Genomic DNA, 13,455 nt, shown 5'->3' with positions numbered 1-13,455 from the left:
TACACGTGAAATAAAAAATGACAGTTTCCCATTATTTCTACTACAGACACCTTCAAGCATATATCTTGGTTACTACATACTGGACATGGCCATAATAATAGAGAGGCCCCTGAATCCTTTCTAAATGACATCTTTGCTCACAGGTCACACTTACGTCCAGTAAAAATTACATGGATGTCTATGGAATGTTTTAAACAACCAGATAACCAAGAGAAATGTCGTGTGAGCACCACGCGAACATGTCAGCTGCACACATAGGTAGTTATTTGGGCCATCTGAATACAGCCCTTTGGGATTGTGACCCAGCAGTGCTAACCACTGTGCTACCATGGCATTCCTGTAAGAGCTAATCTTTGGTTCTTCTTTACACAGAAAATAATCTTCAGACTATGTGCCATTGTTCTTTGTATTTAGGTGAATTCTAAACACATCTGCAGATGTTAGTCAGACCCTGCTGGTCATAGATGATTTAATCTGTCACAACTTACCTTATGAAAGCCCGCAGGAGCTCTAGGAGAACAATATTGTACGCTCTGCTGCTGTCTTATGCTCTTCTTTTTAATGAAATTCCAAGACATTACTGAAAGTTTAAGTCTCCTACCACTTCCAGTGCTGACTGTCTTGTTATCCGTTTTCTTTGGTGTTTCAGGGTCATTTTGGTGTAGTTTTTGATATCCTAAGTTTTGCTTCTCTGTAATTATTTTTGATAGTTATTCACCATCACTCTTGTTCATGGCATTATTCTCTTTGAGTGTCTATTTTCTGGAGGCACTTTGTTATTGCTAGGTTGCCATTGTGCATGCATTGGTTGATAACATTACAGGGATGAAAAGCAGCCATAGCCCCTTGTCTAAACTTGAAAAGACAAATAAATTGAATTGAAAAATAATTTAAAAATAAACACAGTTCAGGATTCTATGAGTGATGCTTGGAGTCACACATCACATCATATTAGGTATAATGGGTGGTTGGTGAGACTTGTGTGTGTTTACAGATAAAACCTAAAAAAAATATTTGCAGGTTTGATTGTGTGCCGTAAAATTATCCAACCAGTTTCTGTTCTCTTTGACTTTGATTTAGGATTTCATTTTGGCTTTGATGCTTTGGCATGGTTATAGTGTGTTATGGTTTTGACGTTTGACTGCATTTATAACTCCTGTTATATTCTGATACCCTTATATCAGCCCTTGTGGGGTGCCAGCCCAAGGCACAACAATCAATGAAAGAAAATAATTGTGAAATCTTCAACTTTGTGCTTACATACCTGTACCTGTAAGTCTAGCAACGGTAATTTCACTTTATGTTTTGATCCATGCTCAATAATCCAGTTAAGGAAATTCTAGAAAGTTGATTCAGTTAATCTGGACATAGTTCTTTTCCAGGGAGATACGTTACATCACTCATCTGAGTGACTTCCTCAGTCTCAGCTGACTGCAGGTTTCTCCAACCTTATAAACAGTACCTTTTCATAATGACCGAAACTAGCACCATTGACTAACAATGGGCTGTGTGATCAATGATATGCAAATTGTTCATTGATCAATGGCCATGAGTACCATTCACAGAGAGTTGGGGAATGGCTGCAATCCAGCAAACAACCACTGGCGAAGCGGATGGCACAACACAGAAGAGCTACCTCATCAGGCCAGGACTCTGCAGTCTATTTACACCTACGGGACAGTGGTCACTCTTTCAGTGATGAAGATGTGCACATCCTGGACAGGGAGGAATGCTGGTTTGAGCGAGGAGTCAAGGAGGCCATTTACGTGAAAAAGGAACGACCATCTCTGAACTGAGGAGGGGGCCTAAGGGTACATTTTTCGCCATCTTGCAATGCTGTGATTGCAGCCATTCCCCAACTCTCTGTGAATGGTACTCATGGCCATTGATCAATGGACAATTTGCATATCATTGATCACACAGCCCATTTTTAGTCAATAGTGCTAGTTTCGATCATTATACAAAGGTACTGTTTATAAGGTTGGAGAAACCTGCAGTCAACTGAGACTGAGGAAGTCACTCGGATGAGTGATATAACGTATCTCCCTGGAAAAGAATTATGTCTAGACGAACTGAATCAACTTTCTAGTAATTACACTTTATTCCCTTCTATTATCACATTACTGCAGCCTCCTAACTGTATCCTTTTAATCCAGTTCGTACTTGTCACCAACTAGGCACAGAACCACCAACTCCACCACTACCTCCATTTCTTTCCTCTTCTTCTTCCTGACTTCTCCTGCTTTCCTCAACTCCTTTAATAAAGGGCTGCTCACCTTTCACTACAAGTTCAATTAGCTATAATTGCCCATCTAGCTCCACCTCCTGGCAATATAACCCCCCAACTAAACAGGCCTGCTGTATTGCTTCATGCCATGTCGTGCCATTCCAAGGTAATTACTAGTATTATCATCATCATCCTTGATGCTACAATTCATATAAGACCCAGGCCTTCGCAAATTATGCTTCTCTAAACTTTTGCTTTCCATTTCACTTTCAAATTTCTAACTCTTGTTCTTCCTAGTCAATATTTCAGATCATACATTCATTTTCCTATGCCTTCCTCTTCATTGTCTTCCTTCTGGTCTATCCTGAAAACCTTTTTCACTACCCTTTCTTCTGGCATTCTTTTCACATGTCCTTGCCAATGTAATCTACTTTTTATTGCCAGCATTATTCCAAGATCATCCTACAGCTGTTCAAGTTGCCCATGTGTCCTTATTATTCACAGCATGTGTATGTTCACAGTTCCATAGATCCTCCTCAAAACCGTTCAATCACATCTCTGTAGAAGGAGTTCCTCTCTGGAAATTAGACTCTACAGGTCACAGTCTACCTTATTTATAGAAAATCACAACAGACTGATGTAAGAAATGTTGGTTTTCCAGCATGGTTACCATGTCTAATTACCTTGATGTTCAGACACCTTAAATAAACAGAATTGCTGTTGGTTCAGCTGTGCTAGTCTTCTGAGTGCTGGTGCCCAAATGGATGGCTACGTCCTATGCCATTGAGTTTTTATAGTGTTCTGGCTGGAAGGGGCAGATTTGTAGTCACCCCAGAAATGATGACAGTTGTATTCTGCTGCCACTTTTTCTACTAGTAGATAGATAGATAGATAGATAGATAGATAGATAGATAGATAGATAGATAGATAGATAGATAGATAGATAGATAGATAGATAGATAGATAGATAGATAGATAGATAGATAGATAGATAGATAGAGTGGCTATAAAAGTAACTATCCCTTTGGAAGTGCTCATGTCTCATTGTTTTACAACATTGAATCACAGTGGATTTAATTTGGATTTTTTTGGCACTTATCTGCACAAAAAGACTCTGTCTAGAAAAGAGACCTCTGGAAATAGATCTAAATTAATTACAAATATAAAACAGAAAATAATTGATTGCATAATTATTAACCCCCTTCAAGTCAGTACTTAGTAGACCTTTGACAGCCATTCCAGCCTGTAGTCTGTGTGCACAGGTCTTTGTCTCTCAGCATTGCACATCTGCGTTCTTATTTACCAAACTGCTCAAGATCTGTCAGGTGTCATGGTGATTGTGAGTGAACAGTCTTGATCAAATTCAACCACAAATTCTCAATTGTATCTAGATCTGGATTCTGACTCAGCTACTCCTGGACATTCACATTGTTATTTTGAGGCCTGTCCTAGGTAACTTTGGCTTTATATAGTTGTCTTGGTGGAAAACAAATTTTCTCCCAAGGCACAGGTTTCTGACAGACTGCATCAGTATTTCCATCAGGATTTCTGTGCGTTTTGCAGCATTAATTTTATCCTCACAAACCTTCCAAGTCCTGCTGCAGAGAAGTAACTCAAAAGCATAATGCTGCCGCCACCATGTTTCACTGTGTGCCATGTTTGGCTTTTAGTCTAATGGCCAAAACACTCAATTGTGGTCTCATCAGACCTTTAGAGCTGCATTTCTCAATAGTGCTTGATTCACCAAGTGCTTGACTCTTCTAATGCTCTGATGCACATTGATGATGGTGCTTAATTCATCCGAACCCCCACCCCAAACACCAACCCTACACCTTGGATCGCAAACACACCGGCATGTGAACAAACACTACCAAAGAGTCTTAATGACTTCAGAAATCCCCCATGTGCTTTCTGACAACCTCTAGCAGAGATGTGTGCATTTAATTAGCAATGGCTTTCTCTTTGGCACTCTCCCATATAGCTGCGGCTAATGAAGCACCATGGTAACATTTGTTGTCTGTACAGTCTTTGCCATTTCAGTCACTGTACCCTGACACCCCAGAGTTCTCATAGGTCTCTTGGTGGCCTCCTTCACTAGTCATCTTTTTGCACTATCTCTCAGTTTTGGTAGATGAACAGCTCTATCAGATTTCCAGCTGTGCCATAGTCTTTCCATATCTTAATGACTGGATATCCAGTGACTTGGATATTTTCTTGTTTCCATTTCTTGAGTTGTACTTTTCAGTCATCTTTTCACAGAGTTGTTTGGAATGTTCTTTAGTTTTCATTGTGTAGGTTAGATTACCATACTGACTCACTACACATTGCCTTTTCCACATACAGGGGTATTTATACTAAAATCAATTATAAACCCCAGATAGGTGATCACCATTGACCTGATAAAACCAATCAGCTGCAATCAGTGACGATTTACAGTAGGCCACATTATTGAAGGTGAACATAATGATTTTGTGTTTTATATCTGTTTTTATAGGCACTAGTACTATATATATATATATATATATATATATATACAGTGCATCACTTTTTCCACATTTTGTTATGTTAAGCCTTATTCCAAAATGGATTAAATTCATTCTTTTCCTCAGAATTCTGCACACAACACCCCATAATGACAACGTGAAAAAAGTTTACTTGAGGTTTTTGCAAATTTATTAAAAATAAAAAAACTGAGAAATCACATGTACATAAGTATTCACAGCCTTTGCTCAATACTTTGTCGATGCACCTTTGGCAGCAATTACAGCCTCAAGTCTTTTTGAATATGATGCCACAAGCTTGGCACACCTATCCTTGGCCAATTTCACTCATTCCTCTTTGCAGCACCTCTCAAGCTCCATCAGGTTGGATGGGAAGCGTCGGTGCACAGCCATTTTAAGATCTCTCCAGAGATGTTCAATCGGATTCAAGTCTGGGCTCTGGCTGGGCCACTCAAGGACATTCACAGAGTTGTCCTGAAGCCACTCCTTTGATATCTTGGCTGTGTGCTTAGGGTCGTTGTCCTGCTGAAAGATGAACCGTCGCCCCAGTCTGAGGTTAACAGCGCTTTGGAGCAGGTTTTCGTCCAGGATGTCTCTGTACATTGCTGCAGTCATCTTTCCCTTTATCCTGACTAGTCTCCCAGTCCCTGCTGCTGAAAAACATCCCCACAGCATGATGCTGCCACCACCATGCTTCACTGTAGGGATGGTATCGGCCTGGTGATGAGCGGTGCCTGGTTTCCTCCAAACGTGATGCCTGGCATTCACACCAAAGAGTTCAATCTTTGTCTCATCAGACCAGAGAATTTTCTTTCTCATGGTCTGAGAGTCCTTCAGGTGTCTTTTGGCAAACTCCAGGCGGGCTGCCATGTGCCTTTTACTAAGGAGTGGCTTCCGTCTGGCCACTCTACCATACAGGCCTGATTGGTGGATTGCTGCAGAGATGGTTGTCCTTCTGGAAGGTTCTCCTCTCTCCACAGAGGACCTCTGGAGCTCTGACAGAGTGACCATTGGGTTCTTGGTCACCTCCCTGACTAAGGCCTTTCTCCCCCGATCGCTCAGGTCTACAGGTCTCGGAGGTCTACAGACAATTCCTTTGACTTCATGCTTGGTTTGTGGTCTGACATGAACTGTCAACTGTGGGACCTTATATAGACAGGTGTGTGCCTTTCCAAATCATGTCCAGTCAACTGAATTTACCACAGGTGGACTCCAATTAAGCTGCAGAAACATCTCAAGGATGATCAGGGGAAACAGGATGCACCTGAGCTCAATTTTGAGCTTCATGGCAAAGGCTGTGAATACTTATGTATATGTGCTTTCTCAAATTTTTTTTTTTAAATAAATTTGCAAAAACCTCAAGTAAACTTTTTTCACGTGGTCATTATGGGGTGTTGTGTGTAGAATTCTGAGGAAAAAAAATGAATTTAATCCATTTTGGAATACGGCTGTAACATAACAAAATGTGGAAAAAGTGATGCGCTGTGAATACTTTCTGGATGCACTGTATATATATATATATATATATATATATATATATATATATGTATATATATATATATATATATATGTATGCTGTATATATATTATTTAGAACATTACAACAATTTAGATGAAAGCAACTCATTCAGCCCAACAAAGTTTGCTAGTACTATCCACTTAATTCTTCTAAAATAACATCAAGTTTAAATTTAAGTCACTAAAGTCTCTACCACACTACCTTACATATTCCAAGTGTCTAGGTGTAAAGAACATCTTCATAACATTTGTGTGAAATTTACCCTTAACAAGTTTCCAACTGTGTCCCCATGTTTTTGATGAACTCATTTTAAATTAACAGTCTCAATTCACTGTACAAATTCCCTTCATAATTTGAAACACTTTAATCATGTCACCGCTTAATCCTTTTTTGCTTAAGCTGAAAAGGCTCAGCTCTTTTAATCTTTCTTCATAATTCATCCCCTGTAGCCCTTCTCTGGATCTTATCTAGCGCTGTTATGTCCTTTTTGTAGCCTGAAGACCAAAACTGCACACAGGACTCCAGATGAGGCCTCACCAGTGTGTTTATAAAGCTTGAGTAGAACCCCTTTGGCCTTGTACTCCACACATCAGGGCGCTATATAACCTAACATTCTGTTACCTTCTTAATGGCTTCTGTCTGGTAGTTGATAGTGTCAAGTCCACTACGACTCCTAAATCATCCTCATAACGACTGCATATACTGTATATATATACAGTATATATATATATATATATATATATATATATATATTTATATATAGGCCATGTAAGCTGCATAAGAGACCCTTATATGCAGCTTGTACACAATCAGCAGTAACCACTCAATCACTATCATAATGTCACCTTGCAGTGCTTTTTCTCTGTGCTTTTTCTTCTGAGTTATGGTATGTACATTATATTTGCTGAGATTTATGTTTAATCTTGGAAGGGAAGCATTTTCTTTATTTAAATCAATGCTTTTGGCTTTGTCCAAATATATTGAAATAAGTTCTGAATGACACATATCCAACTTCACTTCTATTTTTTTTTTTGGTAATTTTTTTTTATCTACTGTACTACAAAGAAATGGTAATTGAGCCTATTTTTTTCTTTTCCCCATTTTTGTTTTTTTATCTTTAGGTATCGGTCAATAACTGAGCTTGTCAAGTCATGGCATGATGAACGGCAGTATTATTCATATCCTTATCCCCAGGAGTGTATGCCGAGCTGTCCCAATAAGTGTAGTGGGTCAGTGTGCTCTCATTATACTCAGGTAAGCAAATTAGAGTGAGGATAATAAAGACAAATCGCTTAAATTGGTAACACTTCAGGCTAAGCACAATCTTAACATAAGGTAATAACAAAAAAGTTAATCATTGTCACAAACTGGCTTTTTTAAATGATGCAATCATTTAAATAGACAATAGCCTACTCTATCAGTGTTTATAGTTTGTGAACCCCACTTAATGTCAGGTGTTTTGGCACAAAACAAAAAAAAACCACAAGGGAGTAATGTCAGTGCACTGTCAGGAAGCAAATGCCTTGCACAGTCAGGAGCCAGTTTATGACTGAGTAGGTATGGTGAGTTGTTGGTTTAAATAGTCACCAGGTGGAAGAGGCAGGGCATCTGGAGGAATAGCAGAAGTGAAGACAGTAGTCCTACAGCCTGTGGTCACTGGATCTGGGAACATGAGAGAGAGAAAGAGAGATGTAAGCAATAGTGCCAACCCACTGTTCAGGGTGGAATTCAAGGTAGAATCAAAAACCTGAAGATGCCCCTAAGCACGATTGTATGACAAAATTTGTAGGGTCATTATTGTCACATGTACAGAACAGAGCGACATTCTTACTTGCATGCGCTAATCAACATGCAGCACCTTGTCACTTTCTGTCAGAAACTCATCAAATGCCAACACTAAACAGAATGCCAGTTCATTATCGGGCATGCTTGCTGTTATTGTGCCAGTTTTTGGGTTAACAGTTTACCTTTGGAATGCGGGAGAAAAACAGAGTACTTGGAGAAGGCAAAAGGTATTTTGAACCTGGGTCTCTTTGGCATTATATTTTAAAACGTTTTGTTAAAACATGTTTTAACGAGTGGTTTTATTTTAAAAGTAATTCAGTTATACATGGCTTGTGTAATCTGATGGAGTAATGTCTAAATGTTTACAGTGGGCGATATGTGTAACAGGTGACATTTTTCACGATAACATTAAAAAAATGAAGCACTATTGGAATATTTCCTCAAAAATGTTTGCATGCCTCCTGTAGTTCTGATGTATGAATATTGTATCGTGAGAGTTCTTTTTTTTATCACAAGCTTATATTTTTGGGGAAAAAAAGACCATTCATTGTATTCATAAAGGTGAATGGAAAAATACAAGTGGTTCTTGGATAAATGATGACAACAGAGTATACTGAAAGAAGGTACAGATATCCTATCATGTTTAAAGTAATGCATTAAAATGCATTATAATGCTACCATGGAACTGAAAAAGAAATAATGCAATAGCTGATTGTTGGGACGGGAGCTTACTGAGGGTTCATGAGGAACATTAGTTAAAGTGATGCTGGCATAAAAGACAGAGGGAAAGACATCATAGGCCAGTAGCAATTGAGGACAGGAGCTTGACTGTGAAAATCGCTATGAAGACTCTTGACAGAGAGCATTGTTATAGTTGAAGTATGGTAAATAGATCCAAAATTACATATCAAAATGCAGAGTCACAAATTGGCTGTCTTTTATATATTAAAATTAATTTGACACATATCCCATCGAGATTCATCTGTTGAATTATCTGCTTTCAGAATACGAGACAATTTCTCCTGGGTCTCCATTTCCTCCTATGTTTCAAAAACAGCATTTGGTGGCACATAATTGTGTCAGTGTGAGATTTCCTGAGATGTTCCTTTGTTGTTCAAAATGTTGATATGATAAGCTTTGTCTTCCCATGAGTTTGTATATAAAACAAATGGATTCAGCAGTGAGTTGATTGATTTACCAGCCCAGTGTGAGTGTACCTTGTGATACTGTATACTGGCATACTATGGAAGTTTTGTTACTTTCCCAGCAGTCAATGCCAAAAAGTTCATATCTAACCATTCTACTCCTGCAATACATGTATTTATGAGAATTTTTCTATTCCACAAACAATTCTTTAATCCATCAATACTTGTCTGTGCTGGAGTTGCTTAAACAAAGTTTAATGTTTTTGTTTTGGAACTTATCTGTGGATGAGGTGCCAGTCTACAAAAGGCCGCACTCACTCACACACATCACTCACTCTCACCAGACCACTTTAGAGTTTCCATTTTAGTGCTGTAGGGAGCGTTATCTGTCTGCATGGACCCGGGTCAAGACTGAGAAATACATGATGGAAAAGTCAGTGCCAGCTCACAACCACAACAGCAACATAATAACCACAAATAAATTATGGCACAGACAGCAAGTTTCTACTTAGCTTGAATTAAAGTATCTTTTAGTATATAAATTCACAATGTGGTCTGCTGGGACACCACCAATAAAAGTTGACAGAGAACACTACAACAGTTACCTGAGGTTGTCTTGAAGCTCTCAGTCTTGTCTTCTCTTGGTGCCATTGGAGCCTACAGAAGTTCAGGGGGTGGAAGATTACAGAACGCTGAAATCTGAAAGTCCCAGGGTTGTGCTTCAGAGTGTCAGGGCTCCAGTGGTTGTGAGGTCTCAATTTCCAAGGTGTGGTAACACTTTTTACAATTTTAAAGGAATATTCAACCCATAATTATATTTTTTTAGATGTTGTTTACCTCATGTGGTTTGTAGTGATGGCTGAGAAAAGTTTTAATCTAGTGTTTTCACAGAAAACATAAATAACAAACTTTCTGATAGAATAGATGTCTATGGAGATGAATCCTGGACCACACCAAATAATATTATAAATGTCCATGGAGAAAAAAAAATCACACGTTACTCACGTCACCTAATCAACGCGTTATGTTATCAAGTCATCCAGTCATATGCTTACAACATTCAAAACGTATGAACTTTTTGCTAAAATATTGTTAAATTAATATTTCTATAAAATCAGAGCAGTGCACACAGAGGAAACATGTTCACATGGGATCAAGTTTTTGAACTGAAGACTTGATCAGTGAATGAGGAAGAAAGGTTGGCCTTCAATTCAAAAACTTGATCCCATATGAACACTTTTGCTCTGCATGCACTGCTCTGATTTTCGGATTTATTTAACAATATTTTAGCAATAAAATGCATGTGTTTTTCCCATTGTGAGCAGATGACTTGTATGTGGATTGTGTGACACGAGTAGAATAAGATTTTTTCATGGACATTTTTAAATTGTTTGCTGTGCTCCAGTGTTGGTCTCCATTGATAACAACGTTTATGATAGAATGGTTATCTTCGTTCTCATTGAAAACAGGAAATTAATTATTTTTGTTGGCCATCAAAACAAACGATATTGGGTAAGTAATATATAAAAATATTATTTTGTGTGGAGTTTTCCTTTAAGATTGTTGATTTACAGATTTAGGTAAAATGATCAGAAAAGGCCTCAAAACAATGGTATCTGGATTTCTAAGTCAAGATTAAAAATTAAATGGGATTCGTTATGCAATTAATAAAAGGTTTTCTTTGTTCTGTTACAATAAATTAATCAGTGCCTAACTGGGGTCTTCACCCTTCATGGTAGAAAATCATTTTAAATCAGGGGTGTCAAACTCCAGGCCTGGAGGGCCTCAGTGGCTGCAGGTTTTCATTTTAACCATTTTCCGAATCAGCGAGCAGTTTTCATTGCTAATTAAATTCCTTTCCCCTTTATTTTAATAGCCCTGTTTTTAAGGATTCAGTCCTTTGAATTGATTCTTTTCTTCATTAAATTACAGCCAAAACAGCAATAAGACATAAAACAAACCAACAGACGACCAGCTAAATTGGGTCTTCAAACTCCAACCAATTTCATTCCAACCAGTTTCCTAATGAGAAGCCGATTCTTGCTGTTAATTCAGCCCGTTATTTAATTACATGACCAGTTGCTGCTCTCATTCAGCGACAGCAGACATTTCCAAAACTGTTGTTTTTCTGTTTTTTCTAAGAACGTCATCAAAATGTTTTGATGAGCTAAGAGATCAGCCTTACTGAGACTATCACCTTTCTTTATTTTCAGATATTGTGTGATGGGCACAGGTGAGCTGGTCATGTGGTGGCTTATTTTGTGTCTCACTATTTTTTGGCTGCTAATTTATTTAATTAATTTGCATCAAGTGACTCCGTGAGAACCCTAACTACAAAGAGGACAGTTTCATTTATGTTAGGTAGAATGCCCAGAGGGGACTGGGTGGTCTTGTGGCCTGGAACCTCTGCAGATTTTATTTTTTTCTCCAGCTTTCTGGAGTTTTTTTTTTTTTGTTTTTTCTGTCCACCCTGGCTATCGGACCTTACTCCTTTGCTATGTTAACTAATGTTGTCTTATTTTAATTTCTTATTTTGTCTTTTATTTTTCTTTTCTTCATTATGTAAAGCACTTTGAGCTACTTTTTGTATGAAAATGTGCTATAGAAATAAATGTTGTTGTTGTTAATTAATAAAAAAGAAACAACTAAGGGGCCTGAGTCAAGTTAATTAAAATTAAAGCAAAAGAAGTTAAATAACAGCAAAAACTGGTCACTAAGTAAGAAGATGGTTAGAATGAAAACCTGCAGCCACTGAGGCCCCCTAGTACTGGAGTCTGACACCCGTTTTCTAAATAAAGGACTTTATCTACAGGACGGTAGTGAGACCACCTGTTTTATATGGGTTGGGGACGGTGGCACTGACCAGAAAGCAGGAGACAGAGCTGGAGGTAGCACAGTTAAAGATGCTAAGATTTGCACTGGGTGTGATGAGGATGGATAGGATTAGAAATGAGGACATTAGAGGGTCAGTTCAGGTTGGACAGTTGGGAGACAACGTCAGAGAGGTGAGATTGCATTGGTTTGGACATGTGCAGAGGAGAGATGCTGGGTATATTGGGAGAAGGATGCTAGGGATAGAGCTGCCAGGGAAGAGGAAAAGAGGAAGGTCTAAGAGAAGGTGTGAGAGGACATGCAGGTGATGGGTGTAACAGAACAAGATGCAGAGGACAGAAAGATATGGAAGAAGATGATCTTCTGTGGCAACCCCTAATGGGAGCAGCCAAAAGAAGAAGAAAAAGATTGTTATTTCTTCTGGCAGAGACCAAGAAATGTATCCTCACAGTCTAATATTAAACAATAATGAACATAAAAGCAAAAATGAAAAACGAAAAGGAAATGCAAGCAAGGTAACACAGTAATAATGCATAGAAATGGTACAATAAAATTAAGCTGTTTATATGAGTGCAAAAATACTATGTCCACAATGACACAGTGAAGATTATTTGAACTTTTTGCTCACCTACTCAACGTGCTAGCACATACCTGCTACTACTGGATAATATATTAACAAAAAATAACTAAACCACACAATATTCATATTCATAAGTACAGTAAAACAGAGTATTCTGAATAATTATCATAAACAAATCACACTAGTTTTAAGGCCATTAATATTACAATTCAGATATGGCGGAGGAAATCAGAGAAAAAAGATGACATGGATGATGACTCCTCAAAAAGCATCTGTTGCTAAAGTGTCCCAACTGTTGCCTAAATTTGGCCCCGTTTGTGTTCTGACTTCTCATTCCAGATGGTGTGGGCCAGCTCTAACAGAATCGGATGTGCCATGAACTCCTGCTCCAATATGAACGTGTGGGGAAACACATGGCGGCAGGCAGTGCTGCTGGTGTGCAATTACTCAATTAAGTAAGTCAAGGAGTCTGCCTTCAGAACGTCTAATTATAATTTTGACATCTGTCACTGACATCTCGCCCTCTTCGTTTTATTGTCTTCAGGGGAAACTGGATCGGAGAAGCCCCATACAAAATGGGACGTCCATGCTCAGCCTGCCCCCCAAGTTATGGTGGATCCTGTAGTAATAATTTATGCTTTTCTGGTATAAAGTCAAATAAAGTGAGCTGGTTTTGATTTGTCCTCAGCAGTTAATGAGGAGAAAAGATGAAGCATCCATAAAAGAATCAGAGACTAAATCTCTAAATGGAAAAATGTGCGTAAAGATGTTTATTTAGCAAGCACTGCATTATAAAATACAATTTGTACTCTCCTTCTGCCAAATATTAAAGGGCTGAAAAAACAAGATAATCTAGTTAATCACTA

At 38.4% G+C, this 13,455-nt stretch overlaps 1 protein-coding gene across 1 annotated transcript in view; it reads left to right on the top strand.

Moving 5' to 3' along the window:
- The window catches only part of LOC114658451 (peptidase inhibitor R3HDML-like), a 38,237-nt gene extending 24,971 nt beyond the window's left edge, over nucleotides 1-13,266 (top strand). Inside the window, exons 4-6 of the mRNA XM_028810522.2 lie at nucleotides 7,369-7,501; nucleotides 12,929-13,044; nucleotides 13,134-13,266. Of these exons, the coding sequence (XP_028666355.2) occupies nucleotides 7,369-7,501; nucleotides 12,929-13,044; nucleotides 13,134-13,266 (382 nt within the window). The remainder of the gene's footprint in view (nucleotides 1-7,368; nucleotides 7,502-12,928; nucleotides 13,045-13,133) is intronic.
- Nucleotides 13,267-13,455: the final 189 nt, after the last annotated feature.

The sequence above is a fragment of the Erpetoichthys calabaricus genome, chromosome 10 (assembly GCF_900747795.2).
Source record: "Erpetoichthys calabaricus chromosome 10, fErpCal1.3, whole genome shotgun sequence".
NCBI lineage: Eukaryota > Metazoa > Chordata > Cladistia > Polypteriformes > Polypteridae > Erpetoichthys > Erpetoichthys calabaricus.
This window is presented reverse-complemented; position numbering and strand designations above follow the sequence as displayed.